Consider the following 27,281-nt stretch of genomic DNA (forward strand, 5'->3'; position numbering starts at 1 on the left):
TGTGAAAAAAATTAAGATTAGTACACTCCCTGACTTGACTGGGCTTCTAAGAGGCTAGTTTTATTTTCTGATTCTTGGCTCATTTGGTTTAGGTGGTATTGCTTTATAGTAAAGTTTTAGATAGAGTATTTGAAATCTAGTAATGCTGTTACCCTCCACCATATAGATGTATGAATTACTGATGTAATCCATTCTAGGAAAACCCTTGAAAACCCAAGTACTTAATTAACTCTCTTAGGGGGACCTGTATTAAATAGACTAAAATCTTAGAGCTGATTTTGTTTGAGTGATGGTATCAACGTCCCTCTCAGACTTGTCACCCACATATGTGTGCTTAGGATAAGCCTTATAGATAGAAAAAGGTAACCTTCTCTTAAGAATCATAGAATCTTAGATTTATAAAGTTCCTAAAAATTTCATTAAGTCTAGTCTCCTTATTTATGAAATTTATCTTGCAATCTTCCCCACAGATTCTTTAGCTTGTATCTCATAGTAGGATACTTTAGGTATATTATGTTGTATGAATTGGGTAGGAAAGATATGAGGATTAGGAAGTTTAGTAAGGAGGTTACTGCAGTAGTCTAGGGGAGAAATGAGGAAGCCCTAAATGAAGATAGCATTAGTGAAAATGAAGTAAAATAGAGTTGACATGATTGATAGAATTATAGTGAACATTTATTGAGCACTTAATACATGTAAGGTACTCTTCTAAGGCTTCTGTGTATTAACTCAGTCTTCACAATGAGGTAGATACAATGTTTTAATGATGATTTTATAAATAAGGCAGCTGAAAGAATGGAGGTTAAGTAACTTTCCTAAGGGTAAAGCTGGCAAGTGATAGAGCCATTTTAAATCAAGGATGACCTAAAAGTCCTTTGTACCTGCTTTTTGTCTATCATTCCCCCATTCATACCTACTCTCCTGGAGGAATTGATAGACAGAAAGGAGTTGCAGATGACTCTTTTCAGGAATGCTAGAAAGGAGTTGTGGATGATTTAAGTTTCCCACTGGAAAAATTGGTTGGATGGTGTATGGGTTAGATTCCTGGCAGGAAATAAGTGGCACACATATACAGGTTAATTGAGGGAAATTAATGAAGGTACTATTTAGAACAAACAGTGTTAAGAGAACCCAACAAGAGATGGAGGAACACCGAGCTAGCAACAATGAGAAATATTTACTACTCCTAGGCCTGGAAGATCAGTGGGAGGAAGAAGTTACTGGAACGTACTGTAGCCATAGGAAACAGTCACCTTATAGGAGCTGCGGCCATTAGTAGAAGAATGAAGCCACTGCCTACCCCAAACCTGGCATAATGAATATAATGAGCTCACTTTTCTTCTGCTCACCAGTTTCTATCTTGTGTCTCCCACAAACCAAAAGCCAGGAAAGTAGAGCCTAGTTAATGTAACCCCCAGGGTACAGAGTAGGGTAGAGAGCAGATCAGGAGGAGCAAAAGGAGAATAATCAGAACAGTCTACCCCTTTTACCGCACTCATTCACTGTTGTCTTTTGTTGAGATGAAAAGCTAGTGTTCCTAACATAGGGAACTTACGAACTCCTATCAGCTACTGAAAGAGTTATCTATGGCTAATTACCTGTTTTTGTGAGTAAAGTGTTATTTGAATGCTGCTATACTCATTTATTTATATATTGTCTATGGCTGCTTTGGAACAACAATGGCAGAGTTGATAGCTGAGACAGAGACTGTGTGACCCACAAAGCCTAAGATACTTACTGTCTGACCCTTCAAGAAAGAGTTATCTGGCCGGGCACAGTGACTCATGCCTATAATCCCGGTACTTTGGGAGGCCCAGGAGTTTGAGGTGATAGTGTGCTGTGATCATGCCACTGTACTCCAGCTGGGGTGACAGACCCCATCTCTTTGAAAAAAAATAAAGAGTTCCCTGATCCCTGAACTATTTGTATTAGTGTGGGAGATGGCAGTTCAACCCTATTCCCACCTAAAATATTAGCTACCACCAGTATCTTTTGTGCAAGATAGTGGAAAGAAAAGTGGGTCAAATGAACAATGTGAAACTTCATTGCTACAGCCCCTGCTTTCTTTAGCTGGTAGCAAGGCCAGAATTGATAACACTGCTTTATTCCTCCAGCCATGCCATGTTCCCCTTTCCTACTGCCAACATTTCTGTTGGGATGACCTGGACTTTCATTTCTGTAGGACTTTCATCCTTGCTTCTCCTGTCTTTATTGGTTTATTGCAGTTTCCATTGACTAGAACTATTGGTCAAGGGGGACCTAAGAGGCATCACAGTGAATTCTGTACATTCCAGATGTGGTTCTTGTCTTTACTGTATAGCAAAGCTTCAGTGTCCTTTCCAGACAGTACAGAACCCCTTACTCTGCCTTTTGGTTCATTGTCATGAGGAGTCCAAAGTGGTCAAGGGCCAGTTTCAACTTCCAATTTAATGGAACCATGACTGAGTACCCTGGTGGATGCATTCTTCCCTTGGGCACAGGGACCTCCAAACACATGAACCCAAGGCCCAATAGACAGGAGGCAAAAATTCCTTTCATGGTACAGTAGTGAGAATAGTCACTTCAACTTTCACCTCTTGGTTGCTAGTTTTATTTTGGCTATGGAGAGATAACCGTATATATTGTCCGCTAGTTTAAGACAGCATCCTGTCTCAATTGATGCTGTAACTGAGTATTCAGCAATTAATTGTGCCAGCTGCTTCTGGATGATAGGGTACAAGATAAAACAAATAGATTTGGACAGATGGTTATTCCGTTTTCTGTGTATGGATATTGTGAGGAGAAGCAGGATTAGGAGGAAAGATTTGTAGATCAGATTAGAAAATGTTACATGTCACACACTTTCATGTTAGGAAATTGAGTTGAACAGTGGCTAATTGGCTACATGTATATGTAGTTGAAGAACAGTGAGGCTGGTCACAGTGGCTTGTGCCTGTAATCCTGCCACTTTGGGAGACTGAGGCAGGAGGATTGCTTGAGGCCAGGAATTCAAGGCCAGCCTGGGCAATGTAGCAAGACCCTATATCTACAAAAAAATAAATTAGTGATGTGCAATTGTAGCCCTAGCCACGTGGAAGGATCACTTGAACCAAGGACTTTGGGGTTACAGTGAGCTATGATTACACCACTGTACTCCAGCCTGGGTGACAGAGTGAAACCCTGTCTCTAAAAAAGAAAGAAAAAAAATAACAGCTAGCAATAGAGATTTGGGAATCTTTAGTATATAGTTGGTTATGAAGAGTATTGAAAAGCTCAATCAAGGTGTCTAGCAGGAGATGAAGATCAAGGAAAAATAATCTGGAGAAATTGAAAGTTGAGGAAAATTACCAAGAGACACCTGGGCTGTAGAAGCCAAGGAAAAACCTGTCTTAAGAAGGAAAAAATGGTTATCAGTTTTAAATGTGGGCAATAAATATAAACTTGAAAACTGAAAGTAATTATTGGTCATTAGTGATCACAGCAAGGACAATTTCAGTGGAATAATGACTGACTGTGTAACTCATATCGTACTGAAAGGAAGAGGAAGTTGGAACAGTGAGCATCCTCTACTTTTTCAAGAATTTCTCTTTTGAGGATGTGGGAGAAAGAGGGCAAAAATTAATTTGAGGTTGACATAGATCTAAAGGTTTTTAAAAAGACATGAGTCTTGAACATGTTTGTAGGCAGAATGTAAAATTGTACAGAGAAGACTGATTGTGATTATAGGAGAGAGTAATAAGTAGAGCGAGATTTCATGGGATACTGTGGAGGATGGTGTCTATAGGACCATTGGAAGGATCATTCTTAAACAGGAGCGAAAGATAAGTACAAGTAGCAAAAGGGCAAGAGAATTGGTAGTTGGCAGAAGAGTGGTTGAATTTAAGCATTTCTAGAGTAAATGGGGAAAAAGTAGTCCTAGAAGTGCTAGGAAGGTTGTGGTGAGAAACTGGAAGAGGTCAAGGAACAGGAGGACTGGGAGAGAAGTAATGAGAGGGGTGGCTGGAGAGGCATCGTGGACATTTAAATTTTTGATGTCAGCATTGGCACAGTTGTGAGCAGTGATGATGTGCCTTTCAGGTGTGATCTTGATTGCTGTTCTGGAATAGAAGTAAGGATTGTAGAAATTGAGGTCAATGAACTTTGAGGCAGTGTTACTGGATGGATCAGATATATCTACATTCAAGTAACTTAGAGTGATGGCAGAGATGTGTTAGAAAGAAAGAGCATGAGCCTTCAGTGAATGTTGGGGGATTTATTAGATATTAAGAGGCACAGAGGATAGCATGCACACAAAGGAAAAGAAATAGAAAAGAATAATAAAAACATTTATTAGGCATATACTAGACGCCAGCTATGATTTTAAGTGTGTTCCATATAGTAAATTGCTGAATTGTCATAATACCACTAAAAGGTCAATAGGGTCATTATTCTTATTTTACAGCTGAGGATACTGAGGCACAGAGAGCTAGAGTAACTAGCCCAAGATCATGTAATTACTATGTGGTAGAACCGGAATTTGAATATAGGAATGAGTCTACCTCCAGCACACCTGCATTTAACTGTGATACCCTACTGCCCTGGCTTTTATAGATACGCTATATAAAATCCTATAAATGGCTCAGAAGTAGCAGTGGAAACTAGGAGAATGCCTGTTTCCCTTCACCCTAATTTATAGTGAATAAGAAAATAGCTTCTTAATCTGCGGGGATTTGGGAGCCATTTTATTTCAGGCTAGGAGGTAGAGAGGGAGTTTTAGAAAAGGTTGAAAGGCACAGGGGAAATGTTATTTAAAGTGTATGGGGGCTCCAGGAAGGTGGTTATCTGTGAAGTGGTGGGGAGAGAGGAAACAGCAAGAAGGAGGTAAGAGGTTAGATGACCTGGGGGGCTCACATTTATGCCAGTGACCAATGACAGGGATTGGAGGCTTGTAGAAGTTACTGGGTCGAATGTTGCAGGCAGGCATAGGTTAGGGCCCTAGGTGGTGTGAGAGACATGATTATACAAGGAGATTGGGCTTTTTCTGTCTTCATGAAATACACTCCATTTTATTGTTGTTAACCTTAGTTTAGAAAGCCAAATCCCATTCTTATGTCCCCCTAAGGAGCTGACTGTTGACAGCACTTTCTAAAATGTTGCTTCTACTTGTCTGTCAGCTGATCCAAACTCGTTTAAATTTGGAATGGTAATTGCATGAGTGATATGCTAATTAAAAGAAATTTTGGTCCCTCCTACAATTGCTCAGAGTTTACACCTTTAAACTCAGAGCCTTTATCAATATTATCTTGGCCTTTGCTCTTTCTGTTCTCTTTATTGATACCACAGAGATCTGTGCAGGTGGTCTAATTTAAGGATGTATGGGTCAGTTATTTGGGAATTGGGAGCTGCAGAATTTTGAGTAGCTGGGCTGCATGTTATCTAAAAACAATTCTTACAGATTTAAAACCCTTGTTACTGAGAGGCATTATGGCATAATGGGAATCATTTGGGATCACTTAGGTGTGTTTGAATCTCAGTTCTCCACTTATCAATGATGCAATTTTCTTGACTTTGCTAACTTATCTGTAAAAAGTTAACTTTTTTTTTAATACTTTACAGTGGTACTTATCTCTTAGAACCTCTCCATAAAAAGTGTAAAGTAGTACTTATCTCTGGAGTTGGTATTAGGATTAGAGAGGACATATAAAAGTATGTAGTGTAATGTCTGGCTTTTATGATGGTAGTCATTATAATCTAGTCCTCTATGGTTATTGCCTGCATTTTTCATCTTAGATATTCCTGTTGTGGCCTCTGAAATTTTTCTGTTCACTTTGCAGCTTCTAAAATGTTACTATTTCATCCCTTCCCATATTTCGTGTTTGAGTACATCAGTTTTGAACCCAAGTTATTGAAATCATTGAACGTATATTCTGTGTTTCATCTGTTTCTCTCTCCCATTGATTCAACACAGAGGGTGGTGAGTGGTCAGTGTATTTAACTGTCTTTCATGTCTTAGGTACATGTTTCAGATAGATTGTACACTATACAGCTATCATGGTAGAACTATATATGGCCTCTAGACTGACTACTTAATAGGAAATCATCCACCACTTTGAAGTATCTGCTGCTCCTGGATGCAGTGATAGATTTTCCCTACTTGCCTGAGAACCTCTTATAGCTCTTGCCACTTCACATATCCTAATTTACCTCCTGTGAGTAAAGACTCATATTTGTTAGTTTCAGTGGTGTAGGGTTTTTTTTTTTTGATTTAAAATTTTATTTTGTAATTATTATGGGTACATGATAGTATATATTTATAGGGTACCTGTGATGTTTTGTTACAGGCATACAATGTGTAACAATCAAGTCAGGGTAATTGGGGTATCCATCATGTCAAGCATTTGTCATTTCTTTGTGTTAGGAACATTCCAGTTCCACTGTTTTAGTTATTTTATAGTATAGCATAACTTATTGTTGACTATGGTCACTTTGTTGTGCTATCAAATATCGTTCATTCTATCTATGTTTTTGTACTAATTACCTATTCCCACTTTATCCCCTCTTCCCCATTATCCTTCCTAGCTTCTGGTAACTATCATTCTGCTCTCTGTCTCCATGAGATCAAGTGTTTTAATATTTAGCTACCACATATGAGTGAGAACATGCAAAATTTGTCTTTCTGTGCTTGGCTTATTAACTTAACATAATGTCCTCTACTTCCATCTATGTTGTTGCAAATGACAGGATTTGATTCTTTTTATGGCTGAATAATATTCCATTGTGTATATTTACCACGTTTTCTTTATCCATTCATCTGTTGATGGACTTAAGTTGATTTCCAAATCTTGGCTATGGTGAATAGTGCTACAATAAACATGGTAGTGCAGATATCTTTTTGATATACTGATTGCCTTTCTTTTGGATATATACCTAGGAGTGGGATTGCTAGGTTCTATGGTAATGCTATTTTTAGTTTTTTGAGAAACCTCCATACTGTTCTCCACAGTAATGGCACTAATTTACATTCACACCAACAGTGTACGAGGGTTCCCTTCTCCACATCCTTGCCAGCATTCATTATTACCTGTCTTTTTGATAAAAAAACATTTTAAGTAGGATAAGATAATATCTTATTGTAGTTTTGATTTGCATGCTCTGATGCTTAATGACGAGCATTTTTTCGTAGAGCTGTTGGTTATTTGCATGTCTTTTAAGAAATGTCTATTCAGATCCTTTGCCCATTTTTAATTGGATTATTTGATTTTTTCCAATTGAGTTGTTTGAACTCCATATATATTTCAGTTGTTAATTGCTTGTCAGATGGGTAGTTTGCAAATATTTTTTCCCATTATGTGGGTTGTGTCTTCACTTTGTTGATTTCCTTGCTGTGTAGAAGCTTTTTATTATTGCTGATGTCATCCTCTTTATCCAATTTTTCTGTGGTTGCTTGCACTTTTTTTTTATTACTCAAGAAATCATTGCCCAGACCAATGTCTTGGAGTGTTTCCCCAATGTTTTCTTTTAGTAGTTTCATAGTTTCAGGTCTTAGATTTAAGTCTTTAGTCCATTTTGATGTGATTTTTGTATATGACAAGAGATAGAGGTCTAGTTTCATTCTTCTGCAGGTAGATATCCAGTTTTCCCAACACCATTTGTTGAAGAAACTGTCCTTTCCCCAATATATGTTTTTGGCACCTTTGTTGAAAATGAGTTCACTATAGATGTGTAGGTTTATTTCTGGGTTCTCTATTCTGTTTCCATGGGTCTATGTGTCTGTTTTTATGTCAGTACCATGTTGTTTCGGTTACTACAGCTCTGTAGTATAAGATTATTTTTTCTATTTCTGTGAAGAATGTCATTGGTATTTTGATGGAGATTGCATTGAATCTGTAGATTGCTTTGGGTAGTATGAACATTTTAACAATGTTGATTCTTCCAATGCATGAGCATGAAATATCTTTCCATTTTTTAATGTCCTCTTCAGTTTCTTTCGTCAGTGTTTTATGGTTTTCATTGTAGAGATCTTTCACTTTTTTGGTTAAGTTTATTCCTAGGTATTTTATTTTATTTGTAGCTATTGTAAATGGGATTACTTTCTTGGTTTCTTTTTCAGATTGTTTGCTGTTGACATACAGAAATGGCTGCTGATTTCTGTATGTTGATTTTGTATTCTGTAACTTTACTGAATTTGTTTATCAGTTCTAATAGTTTTTGTGTGGAGTCTTTAGGTTTCTCTAGCTGTAAGATCATATTGTCCGCAAACAAGGATAATTTGACTTCTTCCTTTCCAATTTGGATGCCCTTTCTTTCTTTCTCTTATGTAATTGCTCTAGCTAGAACTTGCAGTACTATTTAGTATAACAGTGGTGAAAGTGGGCATCCTTGCCTTTTTCCTGATCGTAGAGGAAAGGCTTTGTTTTTCCCCATTCAGTTCTGATTCTTTAAGATGGATCATTAGATTGTTTATTTGAAGTTTTTCTACCTTTTTGACGTAAGCACGTAATGTTATAAACTTTCCTCTTAATAGTGCTTTTTCTGTATCCCATAGGTTTTGGTATGTTGTGTTTTCATTTTCATTTGTTTCAAGAAATTTTTAAATTTTTTTCTTAATCTCTTCGTAGACCCACTGACTATTCAGGAACATATTGTTTAATTTCCATGTGTTTATATAGTTCCCAGTGTTGTTCTTGTTATTGACTTCCAGTTTTATTTTATTGTGGTCAGAGAAAATATTTGATATGATTTTCAGTTTTTTTTTTCTTTTTTTAATTTTTAACACTTGTATTGTGGCCTAACAGGGTCTATCCTTCAGAATGATCCATGTGCTAAGGAAAAGAATGTGTATTCTGCAGCTGTTAGGTCTGTTTGGTCTATAGTGCGGATGAAGTCCAATATTTCTTTGTTGATTTTCTATCTTGATAATCTGTCCACAGTGGTACAGTTTTTTATCCCATTTTTTTCTGCCATGTTCTTTTACTCACCAACCTCTCGTGGATTTGATTCTCTTTTTGCTCTGTCATTTTTTTCTTCCAGTTCCCTTTTTGGGTTCCAGTCTGTCTAGAACTTACTGTCTTTGAGATTAATGAGGCTTCTTACTTTTTTTCCTGATAGGTGGTCTAGTTTTCACTGATAGTGAAACACCAAGGTGATAAAGTATTCAAAACTCATACCTGTTCAGTCACTAGGACAACCATGTTTGAAATTAAGATAATTGGAGAGCACATGTATGTATGTAGCCATTTGGGATTTTGTTTCTGGAGTATAATATGTGTATACGTAGTAGATATCAAAGAAATATGTTCTGTCTATGGCCATACCACCGTGAACATGCCCAAGATCTTATCTGATTTCGGAAGCTAAGCAGGGTTGGGCCTAGTTGGTACTTGGATGGGAGAAATATGTTCTTATACCAGTCTTTATAATGAAATTGTTATTTTTTATCTTTACAGGGATTTGTGGAACTGACTATATTTCCCACAGTTGCAAACTTGAATAGAATCAAATTGAACAGTAAACAGTGTAGAATATACCGAGTAAGGATCAACGATTTAGAGGCTGCTTTTATTTATAATGATCCAACCTTGGAAGTTTGTCACAGTGAATCGAAACAGTAAGTCATTGACTTTAAAAGTCCATATTTCTAACATTTCTTAAAAAAAAAAATTTAATGATTAATTTTTCTCAACAGATTTTTTAAGATTATTATTTTCTGAATCCCAATTTTTTTTTCCTAATTATAATTTCTGTGGCTTTTACAACTCTGTATATTTGGTTCAAGTGATTTATCTAGCTATGCCCAACATAGTAAATTATTGTTTCCCTTCTTTTCATATTAGTCTTCAAGAAGTAATTTTTGGGATCATAATTTTCTTAACCATTTTTTTGCTTTTAATTTTTTTAAACTATTTCATAAATATCAAAAGTAATTTTCAGTGGGTTAGATGGTAACTATAATCTATACCACAGATTACTTCAAAATATTCTGTAAGGTATTTTGACTATTTAGAATATCTTGTAAAAATACTATCTAAAATATCTCATTCCTTTGCCTTAAATAAATACTGCATCTATTGAGGATGCTTCTGTTTTTTATCATTAAACATATATTGCTATGATCAGTTTTATGTTCTACTTTTCCATTTAATATTTTGTTTTCACTTTTCCATGTGTGTATGTGTATGTATACTTGATTTTTATGTTCAAGTAATACTCCATTTACTCAGTATACTTTAGCTTGCATGATTATTCTCCAGTTGTTTGGCATTTGTATAGTTTGCAACTTTTGCAGTCATAAATAATGTTGAGTGAATATTTTGGTACATACAAGGTATTTTTTTCCCTTTGAATTATTTCCTTAGTCAAACAGGTTTACTTATTCTTATGACTCATCTTAGTATTTTACCTGATTGTGCCCCAATAAAATTTATACTAGTTTAAATGCTATCAACTACATTTGAGAGCATTTGCTTTTTCCAAGATAACGTTGAATTATATCATTTCTGTGATTCTTAGGGTTTTGGGGTATGATGTCAGAACTTCATCATAAACCCTTTTTAGTCAAGGTGATATTTTAACAAGTCTAGATATATAATATTGCCTTAAGGCAGCAGTTCTCAAAGAATGATTCCCAGATGAGCAGCACCTGTATCACCTGGGAACTCATTAGAACTACAAATTCCCAGGCATTACCCCAGATCTATTGAATCAGAAACGGGGAGTAAGGTCTTAACAATTTGTGTTTTAACAAGCCTGCCAGGAGATTATGATACAGACTGAAGCTTGAGAACCCCTGCCATAAGGGTTGAGAAAGGAAACTTATCTTTAAACATATTTATGAATCCCAGTAATCGTTGGTGTACAATCTTTCAAACTTAGAGAGGAGACAAACAAATGGGGTTGGAAAAATTCGGGGAATCACTCACTGAATTATTCCTATAACTTTCTACTTCACAAAAGTAAGTTGTTGAAATTGCATTGCTTTTATAGCCATATTTGTAGAACTGCCATAAAAAGACTTATTAGAAAATCATCTGCATCCCCTTTCCCCCAGCAGAAAAATAAACAAAAACCATCTGCCTTTGGAGTAGTAAGTATATACCACTAATGAATAGAACAGTCACCTGTAAAAGGGCAACTAGGAGAACCATTGCCTTGCCAGAAGGCCAAAATATCTACCCTGCCTGCATTTGATAGGGTAAGAAGCCTGTCAAACAACAACAACAACACAGAGTTTGCACATCTGCTCTACCTGTAATTTGTTGTTGCTGCCCAGGTCTCAATTACTATAATCTGTTACAGTGCATTGATGAAACTTATAGTCTGTTAAGGGAGCAAGTTTTACTCTTTACTTGGCTATGTTTATTTTGATGATTTTCCCTAAAATTTTTCTCTAGTGATACAGAAGATGCCTCATCACTTTTAGTGTTATGATAAAGGAAAGGAAATTACAAAGGAGATCTTTTCAAAGGTTAGGTTAGAGAATTGGGAAAGATAAAATATATTTAAATTTTTCTTTCAGCTAGAACCAGAACTTTGTTGGTGATCGTCACATTGTAGATGCTTGACCAACTACCCTTGCTTTTCTGCTAGCTCTAGAATCTTAATCACTCTTTTTTTTTTTCCTGTTAGTCCCAATACTGATAAAGACATTGGTTACTCTTTAAGAGAGATGACAATAGAGATGTTACTTTTGCTCATGTTTATCTATTCATTGTTCAAAAAAGGTTTTTTTTTTTTTTTTTGAGATAGGGCCTTGCTCTGTAGCCTAGGCTAGAGTGCAGTGGCGTTATCATAGCTCACTGCAGCCTGCAACTCCTGGGCTCAAGCGATCCTCCTGCCTCAGCCTCCTGAGTAGCTGGGATTACAGGCGTGAGTCACCACACCCAGCCAGGATTTAAAATTGATTTTAGAGTTTACGTCTTTAAATGTAGCTAATGAAATTAGCATGAAGGATAAACAATTATAGTATGGTGGGTACATACTACTAAGTTACTGCATAGTTCCTAGAGGAAAACTGCAGGTTTGGTTCTCATACTTCTGGTTGCCATAACAAAGAGGGAAACAATGTTATTTATAAGATTCATAAGACACAGACAAAAATACAGACAGTTAGATGTGAAAAATATCTCCTGTGGATGACATTATTTTTCAAGGGAACTTTGGGAAAGACAGATAGATAAGGTCTTTAGCATACTCCTAGACACTTCATTTATCTTTCTTGTCTTTAAAATTAGATGGTATGCTAAGTGCTGATGATGAATAGGAGTGACTGGCACTTTCGTATATTGCTGGTGGGAATGCAGAATGGTCCAGCTGTTCTGGAAGACAATTTGGCAGATTCTTAAAATGTTAAACATATGTTTACCATATGACTCAGCAGTCCCACTTCAGGGTATTTATACTACAGAAATGAAACTTATATTCACACAAAAACCTGTATACAAATGTTCATGACAGCTTTATTTGTGATAGCCACAAGCTGGAAACAAGCTAAATGTCCTTCAGCTGGTGAATAAACTGGGGTGCAATCTATACTCAGTGGTAAAAGGAGCAAATTGTTGATACATGCAGCAACTTGGATGAATTTCAGAAACATTACTGAGACAAGCCCATCCCCAGTGGTTACATTCTGTATAATTCTATTTATTTGACACAGGGAACATAGCACAAGGATCTTTTTGGTGGTGACAGAGCTATATCCTGATTGTGGTGTGGTTAACTGAATCTGTACATAATGTTCACATTTGTAGATCTATATACCAAAAGAAAAAAATTACTTTTACTGTATGATAATTTAAAAAAAGATAGTTATATCTCACTTTATTGTACTTGGCAGATAATGTAGTTTTTACAAATTAGAAGTTTGTTAGCAATCTTGTGTTTAACAAGTCTATTGGCACCATTTTTCTAACAGCGCATGCTCACTTTGCGTCTATCAAATTTTTGTAACTCTTGTAATATTTCAAACTTTTTCATTATGTCTTTTATGATGATCTCAGATCAATGATTTTTGACGTTAATATTGTGATTGTTTTGGAGTGCTACAAATAGCATCTATATAAGGTGGCAAACATAAATGATAAATGTTGTTTGTGTTCTGACTGCTCCATAGACTGGCCATTCCCCATCTCTCTCTCTCTCCTGGGGCTTCTCTATTCCCTGAAACACAACAATATTGAAATTAGGCCAGTTAATAACCTTACAATGGTCTGTAAGTATTCCAGTTAAAGGAACAGTCTCACTCTCTTTAAATCAAAAGCTAGAAATGATTAAGCCTAGTGAGGAAGGCATGCTGAAAGCCAAACTAGGCTGAAAGCTTGGACTCTTGTGCCAAAGAGCCATGTTGTGAATACAAGGGAAATTTTTCTGAAGGAAATTGAAAGTGCTACTCCAGTGAACACATGAATGATAAGAAAACTAAACAGCCTTATTGCTGATATGGAAAATGTTTTAGAGATCTAGATAGAAAATCAGACTAGCCACAACATTCTCTTAGGCCAAAGCCTAATCCAAAGCAAAGTCCAAACTCTCTTTAATTCTTCAAAGGTTGAGACAAGTAAGGAAACTACAGAAGAAAAGTTTAAAGTTAGCAGAGATTGGTTCATGAGGTTTAAGGAAAAAAGCTATCTCCACAACATAAAAGTACAAGGTGAAGCAGCGACTGTCGATGTAGAAACTGCAGCAAGTCATCTAGAAGATCTAGCTAAGATCATTGATGAAGTTGGCTACACTAAACAACAGATTTTCAATGTAGACAAAATAGCCTTATACTGGAAGAGGAATGCCATCTAGGACTTTCATAGCTACAGAGAAGAAGTCAGTTCTTGACTTCAGAGGACAGGCTTTCTTGTTAGGGGCTGATGGAGCTGGTGACTTTTAAGTGGAAGCCTATGCTTATGCCGTTCTGAAAATACTAGAGCCCTTAAGAATTATGCTAAATCTACTCTGCCTGTGCTCTGTAAATGGAACAACAAAGCCTGGATGATGGTACATCTGTTTACAACATGGTTTACTGAATAGTTTCCGCCCAATGTTGAGACCTGTTGCTCAGAGAAAAAGGTTCAAAGTATTACTGCTCATTGACAGTGCATCTGGCTACCCAAGAGCTCTGATGGAGATGTACAAAGAAGTTAATGTTGTTTTCATGCCTGCTACCACACCATCCATTCTGCAGCCCATGGATCAAGGAGTAATTTTGACTTTCAAGTCTTATTCTTTAAGAAATACATTTCATAAGGCTATAGTTGCCATAGATCATGATTCATCTGATGGATCTGGGCAAAGTAAATTGAAAACCTTCTGGAAAGGGTTTGCCATTCCAGATGCCATTAAGAACATTCATGATTCATGGGAGGAGGTCATAATATCAGTATTAACAGGAGTTTGGAAGAAGTTGATTTCAGCCCTCATGGATGACATTGAGGGCTTGAAGACTTCAGTGGAGGAAGTAATTGTTTATGTGATGGAAAAGCAAAGGAACACGAATGTGACTGAATTGTTGCAATCTCCTGATAAAACTTTAATGGATGGAGGAGAGTCTTCATAAGGATGAGCAAAGACAGTGGTTTCTTGAGATGGAGTCTGCTTTTGGTGAAGATGGTGGGAACATTGTTGGAATGACAACAAAGAATTTAGAATATTGCATAAACTTAGTTGATAAAGCAGTGGAAGGGTTTAAGAGGATTGACTCCAATTTTGAAAGATGTTCTACTGTGGTAAAATGTTATCAAACAGCATTGCATGCTACAGAAAAATCTTTCGCGAAAGGAAGAGTCAATCTATTTGGCAAACTTCATTGTTGTTTTATTTTAAGAAATTGCCATAGCCACCCAAGCCTTCACCAACCACCTCTGTGATCGGTCAGCAGCCATAAACCCTCCACCAGAAAAACGATTATAATTCACTGAAGGCTTAGGTGATTGTTAGCATTTGTTACCAATAAAATATTTTTTAATTAAGATATGTGCAGTGTTTTTTTAGACATAATGCTATTGCACACTTAATAGACTATAGAGTAGTACAAATACAACTTTCATGCACCAAGAAACCAAAAAATTTGTGTGACTTGACTTTTTGCAACATTCACTTTATTGTGGTAGTCTGGAACTGAACCTGCAGCATCTCCGAAATATGCCTATAGATAGTATGTTAAAACACAGAGTTGTTTTTATTATTGTTCTGAAGTTTTTATACTGTTTTTTCACATATTTGTTTAACAGAAAGAAATTGTTAAAATATATTGAGCAATCTTTTTACTTCCAGAACCTTATGTTTTGTAGTTGTTACCCTGAATAGTTGTTAAAGCTGTATTACATTACTCTCTTCCTGATTGGTGGAGAGATGGATGAAGATGGGAGAGGAATCACCTCTGTCAAATTAAGAGTCTATAACTGTAATGTTTCTTTAATGGTTTTTCCCATTCTTTTCCCTTTTGGATCATTCTGCAGAGTGTATGAAACTTGCCTTTTAACTAGATTGAAAATGTATTAAGCTATGGAAATATCACTAACTTTACCTTGTGGCTGTATCTAATGGCAGGATGGTAGGCATAAAATTGCACAACGAGGATATGGCTTGTGGTATTTGTGTCTTGTTTTCTTGCTCTTTTCGTTTCTTGTCTTTTTCCTTTCTCCCATTTCTTTCATATTACTTTAACTGATTTCAGTGAGGAAATTTAATATGTATGTGTGTGTATATATACACACACACACACACACACACACGCACATAAGTTGTTTTTATAGAATAAAATTAGAAAATCAGGTGAGAGCAACATTTTCATATTTCCATAAGACTTCCATATATTGTTTTCATCCAGTGGGAAATAAGGCCAATTAACTATTGAACAAATATTTATTGAATACCTCCTGAATGTAACAGAACCAGCCAAAAATTCCCTGCCTTCATTAAGTTTACATTTTCATGCCCTGGGGAGTAGAGGTAAGTGGTATTACATTTTGAGGAATCGAATCCTATCTTGATTTATTTTAGACATCTTAATTTTTGTCAAATTATAAAGCTTGTTGAATTCATTCGAATTTTTTCCAGATTGATAAAGAGTACTTATTTTTTGATTCTACATATGTTCTTTACATTTGTATCAGAAATGTGTAGTGGCTTTGGCATTCTAAAATTAATGAAGAATGTGATAATCATAATAATCACATAACATTTGTGAATAGAATATGTATGCCATTGTATTTATAGTTCAGTAGTTTTTAACATGGTGAGTAGTACAGCCATTACTTGGCTAAAAAGTGTTCTTAGAGATTATATAAGAAGATATAATGTTTATATACAAGTGATATCAAAAGATATTTTAAAAAGTGCTTGGCAAAATACATGGCTTATTGTTATTAAAAGTAGGCTCTTTTTTTTTTCCCCAGGAGAAATCTCAATTATTTTTCTAATGCTTATGCAGCTGCAGTTAGTGCTGTGGATCCTGATGCAGGAAATGGAGAACTCTGCATTAAGGTTCCTTCAGAGCTGTGGAAACACGTTGATGGTAAAGCACCAAGAATATACTGACTGACACTAAAATCATGTTAGATTCAGAGACTAGACAGTTTTGTATGACAACTAATCATTTCAAAATTGTAAATTAACCAATTGAAATTTACAGAATGTGTTGGGGGTTCTTTTTCTTGTTAAGGAAGCAAAAACAGGACAATCAAAGGCTGTGACAAAAGCACCTCATTTCACTGTTGTTTTTTAAAATGAAAGATAGTTTTGAAAAATGAGACAATAATTTTTCAAGATTTGAGAACCACATGATGTCAAATTATTTTAGAATTATGCCATTTTGTAGCAAGAAAGATCCTGAAAAATCATCTGGTTCAATTCCTTTTTTGTTGTTACAGAAGAGTAATCTTAAGTCTAATGAAAGAAAGTGACTTGCTGAAGTTGATATAGCTAATTAGTGGTAAAGACAAGTGTGGAATATAGGGTTCCTGACACTCATCCTGCATACTTTTAAATCTTTGTTTTCTCTCGTGTAAAGTTGCTGTCATTATAATCATTATGCGTAAGCTTCTGCCTACCTTTAGCCTTTAAAAAATTAATCAAGGCAAGGAAGCAAAAGACTTCGTTTTGTTTTTGTTTTCTGTATGTGTGGGGTTGGGGTGGCATTTGTGGGGGGATTACCCAATTTAGGGGATAGGCGTGGAAGTTCACTATTGCATGTTCAGGGTTTGGAGATAGTCCAGGTGGTTGTAATGTTTGGGGAAAAATTAAAAGAAACATTTTTTTAATCTTGTTATGAAAACAACACCTTTATTATGCAGAAATCAAACAAAAAACATAATAATGCAGATTCTCAGGTAGTCCTCCCTACTCTGCCTTCCTACTTCTGCTCCCCAGAGTCAACTAGGATTAACATTTTGTGGGAGAATGTATTAATAAGAGGAGGAAAAAACTTGAAAAGTAGGTTTGGGAATAGATTTGGAAGGCCTTAAGTATCCAATGTGGGAGTTTTGAACTTTTTTCTTTAGGCATTACATATTGTCAGAAACGGTTGAGAGGAGGATGTGGCATGAGCAGAGCTATATTTTGGGAAAATACTATCAGCAGTGATAGAATTTATTGGAGGTAGGAACACCGATGGAAGCAGGCTGTTGAGTTAATATAGGCAGAGAGATGATAAAAGCCTAAACTAAGGTAAGTAGTGTGATTTTTCAGATAAAATTCAGCCTCTGATTTCCATTTTATGTTCAGTGTTAAGTCTTTGCCTTTATTATGTAGACCACAATTATTTATGTATCAATGTGTATGTATATTTATTTGTTGCAGAGTTAAAGGTCCTGAAGATACACATCAATTTTTCTTTGGATCAGCCAAAAGGAGGTCTTCATTTTGTAGTACCCAGTGTAGAGGGAAGTATGGCAGAGAGAGGTGCTCATGTTTTCTCTTGTGGGTATCAAAATTCTACAAGGTAGATTATAAAGTTTTCTATACTTCAATTAATTTTATTTTTAATTGCATTTTTTGTTATATATGCATAATACATGCTTAGTATAAAATGACAAGTCTGAGCTTGACTCTCCAAACTCATACCTCTTCTAAATCATTTTCCGTTAGTCAGTCCTTCTCAATCTTGTGTTGTCTTCTCTCTTCCTCTCTCCTTTTCAAGTCTGTGTTCTAAATTAATCGTCTCACTTGATTCTTTTTTTTTAAGCTTTATATTGTAGTAAAACATGCATACAGAAAATTGCCCAAATTGTAAATGTGAAGCTCGATGAATTTTCACAAGTGAACAAACCCATATAATCCACACTCAGATCAAGACAAAACATTACTAGCACCAGAGACCCCTCTTACCTCTTCCATTCTTTACTTGCCTACTCAACATTCTCCTGCCCAACTATTCTGATTTCTAAAGTACCATAGATTACACCTGTTTTTGAACTTTATATAAATAAATCGTGTGTTATGCTTTTTATGTGTGGCTTCTTTGTTCAGCATTAGTAGTGAAATTTATCTAGAATTTTGTGTGTAATTATAGTACATTCATGCTCATAGCTCTATAGTATATTACATGTTATTGAAATTTTATAATATGTATGTTCTCCTCAGATTAATTCCTCTAAGTCCCAGGGATAGGCTTAGTCTTAGTCAGTCTTGTATGCCTCAATATCAAGAACCTACCCCGACACATAATAAAACCTGACCTGAATTGATTAAAGTAGGATAAAAAATTTATATCCAACTTTACCAGTACTAATTTTGAATTTATATAATGCATTACATACTCCAAAAAAGCAATTCTCTTACAGAATAAATTCTGAATATTAATTATGTTTCCTAAAACTTTATTATAAATTTTTTTTAGTTTCTGGAAGTAAATGCTACATAAAAACTAATGTAAATATATATGTTAAAATTATTTTTAATTTAAAAAATCAAAACTAAGAATTGCTTAACTGGTCTGAACTGGCCATACCACATGATATATTTTATTAATAATGCTGAATAATATTTGGAAACAGATTTTATCAGATCCTTTCACCTTGCCCAGTGAAAAGCTTCAGTAGCCAAATAGCTAAAGTTTTTTCATTTTCTAGAAATGTTAAAATAACTTGCATGTGGGGAAAACAATGTAGAGTACACTTTCAATGTATTTTCTATACTGTCAATCTTTTTTCTAGATTTTGGTTCCCCTGTGTTGATTCATATTCTGAATTGTGTACATGGAAGTTAGAATTTACAGTAGATGCTGCAATGGTGGCTGTTTCCAATGGAGATTTGGTGGAAACCGTGTATACCCATGATATGAGGAAGAAGACCTTCCATTACATGCTTACCATTCCTACAGCAGCGTCAAATATCTCTTTGGCTATTGGACCATTTGAAATACTTGTAGATCCATATATGCATGAAGTAAGTCAGCTCTCTTATTCTCTTCTCACCCTTTTATTCCTTATAAAAAGGTTATTAATAAAATACTAAGTCTTAATTCTTCTTTCAGCTATCAAGAATATCACTAGAGAGAAAATGTTTCCTTATCTGGTATATTTAATGATATTAATTCATGAATGAATTCCTTTCAAAATGTTGTGTTTAAATTCCGAATTGTTCTTTAAAAGGAAGCTTAGCATTCCAAAAGAGCCTCAGTTATACCTTGATTTAGAGTATAGGTTGATTTATGTAACTAATTTTATTCATTACTAATGTCATCTTTTTGTTTAGCATATGTTTTTGAATGTTATAGTCCCATCTCTGGAATCTGAAATATCGTAAATTTAAAATTAAAGAGTAAGATTTATTCTCACTTCAACATATATAGAGGAAAAGAGAAAAGTCTGAGGTAGAGTTAGGATTCTGGTCAGCAAACTCATGCTCATGAAGACTTCTTCTAGTTTCTTTCCAGCACATCCCTTATTACAGATCATATATCAATTGATAAGCCAAATAGTAATTTTAGGCCTCTCTAAGAATGAGACTTCTGCTGGTTAGAAAATGATTTATTAGTTAACTCTCTTGGCTTCTCTACTTATTTAAAATAACATTTGAATGAATCTCTTCTTATTTACTATTCTTTATGTTTTCAACTTAGTTTTCTTTTTTTTTTTAAATATAAACATATATTTTGACCATGTATGTCTCAGCATTTCTTTCAGTTATGCAAATAAAAATTGAGGGCAACTAGCTTTAGAAAGACTGTCAGAGAGCTTCTCAATATGCCTTTTATATTTACTTTCCTGAAATTCACAAGATTTGTAAAATTGCTCATGGAAAAGATTCAGGATATTTTGTGAATGGTTTCCGCTTATGTTTTCTTGACAATGACTCTTTTAAAGCTGCAACCACCGATAAGATTGGCAGTGAACTTTATTGTCTTTGGTAAATGATCAACTTTAAAATCAACATTTGATTCTTAACCATTTTGTATTTCAGAAGAATTTTTTTTCCACACTGGTACTGAATGACAGTCAAGAAATATTTTTCTTGAATACGTTGAGCCCATAATTTAGTCTTTCTCTGTCTCAAATATGTGTGGATAATAATTGTTACCTGGATTATCAGTAGATTTGCTATCATTTAGGTTTATCTAAAAGTGAGTCCTTTTTTTGGTGAGTAGTATTTTGTGTGTGTGTGTATACCAAGGGGATTACTAATCATGGTACAGTTTGGGCCCTGACCATTAGTAATATATAGATGTTCATCCCCACTCTTATGGTACCCTCTGATTTGTTCTTTTAAAATGCTATTAGAAGTATAATTTTGATCATACATTAAAAATTTCCCTTGCCTGCACAATTCTGCAGTAATCAGAACTCTTTAGCATGGCTTTCAGGATCTTCTGTAATTTGACTCTAATGTTTGCTATATTCAAATTACTTATATTTCTCTGATCATACATTATTTCTTCCTATCTTTGACTTTGGGATATTTTCTTTTCCCCTCCTTACCTATCAAACTTTTGTCCAACTCAAAAAGTTTACCTCAGATTCAGTCTCCTGTATGAAATGTTATGGGATCATTCTAGTCACAGTGATTTGTGTCATTGTTGATGCCATTCATTTGGCATGCAATCATAACCTGAGGCAGTATATGATATTTGTGTGACCAAGGTGAGATATATCTTAATAAGAAAACCAGAAGTACTCTTTCTATTGGGGACATTTTTTATGTCCTAACTAATATTAAACTTCCCTACAGATTCAGTGCATGGTTGAAATATTAGAAGAGGACTACAATAATTATTCTTTATGTGTAGATAGTATTATTAACATTAACTCTTAATTACTGAGAGAGTACTATAATGTGCAATATTCACCAGGTTATATTTATGAATAAGAAGTAGATTTACAATAAGAGTTGGAAATTTAAATCTTTCTTGTTATATAGGCATATCAGAAGAAATTTTAATTTAATTTGGAACCAAAGTTATATTTTCAGTGTGTCTAAGCATTCCACAGACATATAATCCATCATGAATTTAATTTCCAGTACAATGAATATTTTGTAAACATGATCAGTAAAAGTAATAACTAATTTCACAACAGCATTTTCTTTCAACATCGTGAAATGTATAAGAAAAAATAGATTTATGTGAACATTTATTTATAATTGAGATATTTACAAAATTTAAAATATTAAAGTTAACTCTTTCATTTAGAGGATGATTTTCTCGGCTTTTTATTTTCAGGTTACTCATTTTTGTTTACCACAACTTCTTCCATTGCTGAAACATACCACGTCATACCTTCATGAAGTCTTTGAGTTTTATGAAGAAATTCTTACGTGTCGATATCCATACTCCTGTTTTAAGACTGTATTCATTGATGAGGCTTATGTTGAAGTGGCTGCTTATGCTTCCATGAGCATTTTTAGGTGGGTATCTCTTCAAATTTGAAATGACTAAATTTAGGGTAATGATACGAATAAAATGAATAAAATGTGATTAATTTTAAGATGATTTTTGACCTTTTCCCCCTTAATTTAGATGTGGTTAGCTTTGTAAAAAGTCTAGTTTTTAAAATTTAAAAATGTAGGAAAACATGAAGGAGAAAATTTTAAGATAACTCAAAGGACTCATCTTAAGCCAGAATTAACTAATATTAATATTTTTGATATTTAGTCTCTTTTCTGTTTATAAATTTTTTTAAAAATCATACAAATTATTATATGGATAACTAGTACGGTTTTTTTCCTAGAACTATTTAAATATTTACTGATATCTTCAGAAATTTGTTTTTTTAAAAAAAGAGAGTACTTCTTTTTCTTTTTTTTTACCCTTCTTACCTCCCTCTCTTCTTTCCTTCTTTCTTTGGAATGTTCCAAATTTAAAAGTTTTATGTCTTAAGGTCGTCATTTTACCTTCACTGAACTTATCTTCTCACTTGTAGAACGGGGATAATAATGCTGCCTCTTCATTCTCTAGAGTGTTGTTAGAAGCATCCAATGGGATTATGTATTTGAGAGTAAATAATAGAGCACAAAAAGTTAATAGTTGTTATTAGGAAAAGATTTTTGAAATTATAAGACCCTTTAATAGAAAGATCAGTTTCTGATTAACATACCAGTTTTTGATTAATGTGGCTTCTCTCCCCACTTTCCAAAAAAGTTACTTATATATTTTAAGGAAATCAATGGGAAACATTGTGTTTCTTGCTTTAAGTAAAAGCTACTATAACTGTGAATTTTAGCTAAATTTTGAAAATTAGAAAATTGTTTCAGAGAATATTACGATTTTCTCTGTTATATCTAAAATTCTATTATTTTAAAAGTGGGATTATTTTACTTTGGCTGAATAATTGTTTATTTCTTGGTTATAATTAGCTTTCTCTTTTTTTAAATTCCAGCACAAATCTTTTACACAGTGCCATGATTATAGATGAGACACCTTTGACTAGAAGGTGTTTAGCCCAGTCCTTGGCCCAGCAGTTTTTCGGGTGTTTCATATCCAGAATGTCCTGGTGAGTAAACTCAAAGGTTTACAACTGCTGGTAAAAAGAGTCAGGAAAGTTTATTTTTATTTTCTTTTCCTACAGTATAAATTGACTTTTGCCCTAATTGCAGCTAGCTTATTTAAAAGATACTATTCTAAATGTATATTTAAAGAAAAAATGATCAGTATAAATATCATCCTAACCTTTTGGCTGTGAAATTAATATGATTACTGCTGTAATTTACAATAAGAATAAAGTAAGAGTTTTGATAAAACAATGTCTTAAAAACCTGAATGAATACTATAGATATGAGAACTTGAATGTACAGAAAAGTATAGTTAGAATTCTAATGTCAATATTCAAAGCAATTGGAAATGTTCAAAGTAATGTTTAAGACAAAGTAATGCTTTTCTACAGTGCTGATAATGATACAGGGATTTGCCTGCTAGTGCTTAGCTTTGTACCAATTTATTAAAAGAGATGAGAGGTGTGAACACTTTTTATTTTTATTTTTTATTAACTTGAAGTCATTTTGAAGAAAACACAGAAATTAAGATTATAATTTATAATTGTGAACATTATGTACTATATATAGTATGTAAGTCTGGTTTCTTTTCTTTCTTGCTGGAGTGGAGAGGTAGAGGATAAGGTTTCTTGATTTGTAATTTTCCTAAATTTATATATAGTAGTTTCATTAAAGGATAGTGCTTGGGACATGGTAGCAAAATGTTATGGATTGATGGATGGTTAAATGAATAAATGAGTAAATGATATCAATTATCTTTTTTCTGGAGAAACCAAAGAATAAATTGATTAATTAAACTTTAGGTTTTAGAATGCCTTTGATAATGGCATAATGCATAGGATTGGCAATAATAGAATGTGGGCTTTTAGAATTGAGCAAAATAGTCCCGGCCGTGAGCAAGAACAGAGATAGTATGAACAGATTTGGGCAGAAGGAAAGGAGCACTGTCGGAGTAGAGCACATATATTGTAAATTATACTTGAAATAAGACTGTGAAGCAGCCTTATAATTAAAGGTAAAGCCAGATGTGAAGAAGGTATCATGAATGGGCAAGTAGAATTCAGTGAGAGAAAGTTGGGAAGCCTAATAATTTATTAATAACTTATTTTCTTTAAGAAGATAAGAAATTACACACTATACCCATTATTTTCTTTGCATCTGAAAGAGTTGTATGATTGAAAGTCATTTATATTTGTATTTTTTTCTTTAGGTCTGATGAATGGGTACTGAAGGGAATTTCAGGCTATATTTATGGACTTTGGATGAAAAAAACCTTTGGTGTTAATGAATACCGCCATTGGATTAAAGAGGTAACAGCAGTGAAGTCCATTATCCACTAATAAGTCAGTAAAACACGTTAGTGTTCCCATGATTTCCAAGTTTTGAGTCATTTATTTTTAAAGATTGTAAAATACTTTGAAAACATCAGTTAAAAGTCCCTAATTTAGGCCGGGCGCGGTGGCTCATGCCTGTAATCCTAGCCCTCTGGGAGGCCGAGGCGGGTGGATCGCTCGAGGTCAGGAGTTCGAGACCAGCCTCAGCGAGACCCTGTCTCTACTAAAAATAGAAATAAATTATCTGGACAACTAAAAATATATATAGAAAAAATTAGCCGGGCATGGTGGCGCATGCCTGTAGTCCCAGCTACTCCGGAGGCTGAGGCAGTAGGATTGCTTCAGCCCAGGAGTTTGAGGTTGCTGTGAGCTAGGCTGACGCCACGGCACTCACTCTAGCTGGGGCAACAAAGTGAGACTCTGTCTCAAAAAGAAAAAAAAAAAAGTCCCTAATTTTTCCTGGCAAAATAGGAATCATTTTACTGAGAAGACTAAAGTATATTTTATCTAATTCCCATTGTCAGTGTTGGCCCCTAAAGATGTTTTTCCCCCTAAGGAAGAGACTGTTTAATCTCCTTAACCATCAAATTGGTTGTTAGTTATTAGATATGTCTCAGCTCCTCATATTAGTAATTTATAACTGTGATTCTAAGTTTCTTTAGCTTTGTGACTCTGTTAGTCTTTCCAAGCCTTATCTGTGTAAGGAGGGCAATGGTAGTATCTACCCTATGGACAGGGATTGTGAGACATTATACATGTAATGTGCATAGTGCTTTGCACATAGTATATGCTGCTGGCAAAAATGCATTTATGTTCTCTGTCATTGCCACATCTTTTTCCTCCTATTTAAAGCTTTGGCCAAAAAGAAAAAAATCAACTGTAGTTTGCTTCACCTTATGAAAAGATCTAGAACTGGAAGAGTCCATTCTTCATTTCAGAAACTAGGGCTAGAGTGCCATGGCATCAGCCTAGCTCACAGCAACCTCAAACTCCTGGGCTCAAGTGATCCTCCTGCCTCAGCCTCCCAAGTAGCCGGGACTACAGGCGTGTGCCACCATGCCCGGCTAATTTTTTTCTATATATTTTTAGCTGTCCAGATCATTTCTTTCTATTTTTAGTAGAGACGGGGTCTCGCTCTTGCTCAGGCTGGTCTCGAACTCCTGACCTCGAGCAATCCTCCTGCCTTGGCCTCCCAGAGTGCCAGGATTACAGGCATGAGGATTACCGCGCCCGGCCTGTTATAAACATTTTATAAATATTAACAATCTTAATTCTCCCAACTACCCTGTTATTATGCCCATTTTATAGATGAGGAAACTGAGGTATATAGAGGTTAAATATTTGGTCAAAGTATGCAGCTAGTAAGTAGTAGAGCCAGTATTCAAACTTTTAACTACCTTTAACTACTTCACTATGCTGTACCACTTTTCTGTCCTGCATGTATATTATTTAAACTAGTCATGAATTTCCAACACAGTTGTGGTGATATCTTTTTTCACTTAAACTTTATACTAGAGTAGACTGGAAAAGTTTTAAAATGATGGATTTCTGACATGATTTATTCCGATTCCTTTTTACTTGCGCAAATCCCAAGAAATAACATTACAGAGAAGGAAGAAATAAACTTGGAAGACAGGTCAGAGAGGTTGAGAAGAGCCATAAGGAAAAATTGCCAGGCTCCTGGCCAGCCCTGAATTCACAAAGTAGAGAAGGCTTTTTGGCTCTTATCATTCTGCCAGCATTGTAGTATGCTTTATTTATAAGAACTCTCCAATTTATGATTTTATAAATTTATAAGTTTTATAAATTTATAATTCATAAGTACTCCAAGTACATTTCACTTATTTTAAGAAATATATATTCTGATTTCAGGAAACGAGAATTCACAGTTTAGTTCTAAAGTTTGATTTGTAAAAAACTTTACGAATTTTACTGACTCCTGTTTTCATAACTTTTTTAGGAGCTAGACAAAATAGTGGCGTATGAACTAAAAACTGGTGGAGTTTTACTACATCCCATATTTGGTGGAGGAAAAGAGAAGGATAAGTATGTTTATTGTTCAGAGATGATATTATAAACGTTGACTATATACATGAATTTACTTCATTCCATTTACAAGCTAAATAGTATTCCACTGTACCTTGGAATTTTTTTAACCTTTCCCAAATTACTGTTTGTTGGTAAAGCTTATAAGTTCATAAGGTTGGAAGTGGTAAGTGAAATATAAAAATAATTTTTCAAATATTGGGTTGATAAAATAAAATTTAATATGTCACATTTTGAAGGAAGTGTATATAATACCATTTGTCATAGTCCATTTATGCTACTATAACAAGATACCACACACTGGGTAATTTATAAACAATAGAAATTTATTTCTCATAGTTCTGGAGGCTGAGAAGTCCAAGATCGAGGCACCAGGAGGATTGGTGTCTGGTGAGGGCTTCTCTCTGCTTCCAAGATGGTGCTTTGTTGCTGTATCCTCCAGAGGGGAAGAATACTGTGTCCTCACACAGAAGGGATGGAAGGGCAAGAGCATTTCTTTCAACCTCAAGCCCTTTTATCAGAGTGTTAATCCTGTTCATGAAGGTAGAGCCCTCATAACTTAATCACCTCCCAAAAAGCCACCCCCCTTAATACTGTTGCATTGGGGATTAAGTTTCAATGTGAATTTTGGAGGGGACACTATCATTTAAACCATAGCACCACTCATACATTGATTGTGAGAGTATAATTTTATATTATGTTTTTGAAGGGTATTTTAGAATGGGTAATTTTTATATCTAGCAATTTTTCTAGGTATGTGATCACACAGAAATTATACTTTTGAGTATTTCTTGTGCAGAAATACTTGCACAAGTATAAAAAGATATTCACTATAACACTATTTGGAATAGTGAAAAATTGTAAACAAATATTCACATATGTCATAAATTCATCTAGACTATATATTTCTCTTAATTTGATCTTTTTCATCATGTCAAAGTTTTTAACATTTATTTTATTTTATTTTATTTTATTTTATTTTATTTTATTTTATTTTATTTTATTTTTTGAGACAGAGTCTTGCTCTGTTGC

At 34.7% G+C, this 27,281-nt stretch overlaps 1 protein-coding gene across 2 annotated transcripts in view; it reads left to right on the plus strand.

Annotated features, from left to right (window-relative positions):
• Positions 1–27,281, plus strand: part of TAF2 (TATA-box binding protein associated factor 2) — a 73,593-nt gene that overhangs the window by 1,211 nt on the left and 45,101 nt on the right. For both annotated transcript variants that reach the window (XM_045560492.1, XM_045560491.1), the window contains exons 3-10: positions 9,405–9,565; positions 16,341–16,459; positions 17,743–17,884; positions 19,098–19,329; positions 21,602–21,786; positions 22,758–22,871; positions 24,080–24,179; positions 26,164–26,249. In XM_045560492.1, the coding sequence (XP_045416448.1) occupies positions 9,405–9,565; positions 16,341–16,459; positions 17,743–17,884; positions 19,098–19,329; positions 21,602–21,786; positions 22,758–22,871; positions 24,080–24,179; positions 26,164–26,249 (1,139 nt within the window). The remainder of the gene's footprint in view (positions 1–9,404; positions 9,566–16,340; positions 16,460–17,742; positions 17,885–19,097; positions 19,330–21,601; positions 21,787–22,757; positions 22,872–24,079; positions 24,180–26,163; positions 26,250–27,281) is intronic.

The sequence above is a fragment of the Lemur catta genome, chromosome 9 (genome assembly GCF_020740605.2).
Source record: "Lemur catta isolate mLemCat1 chromosome 9, mLemCat1.pri, whole genome shotgun sequence".
Taxonomy (NCBI): Eukaryota; Metazoa; Chordata; class Mammalia; order Primates; family Lemuridae; genus Lemur; species Lemur catta.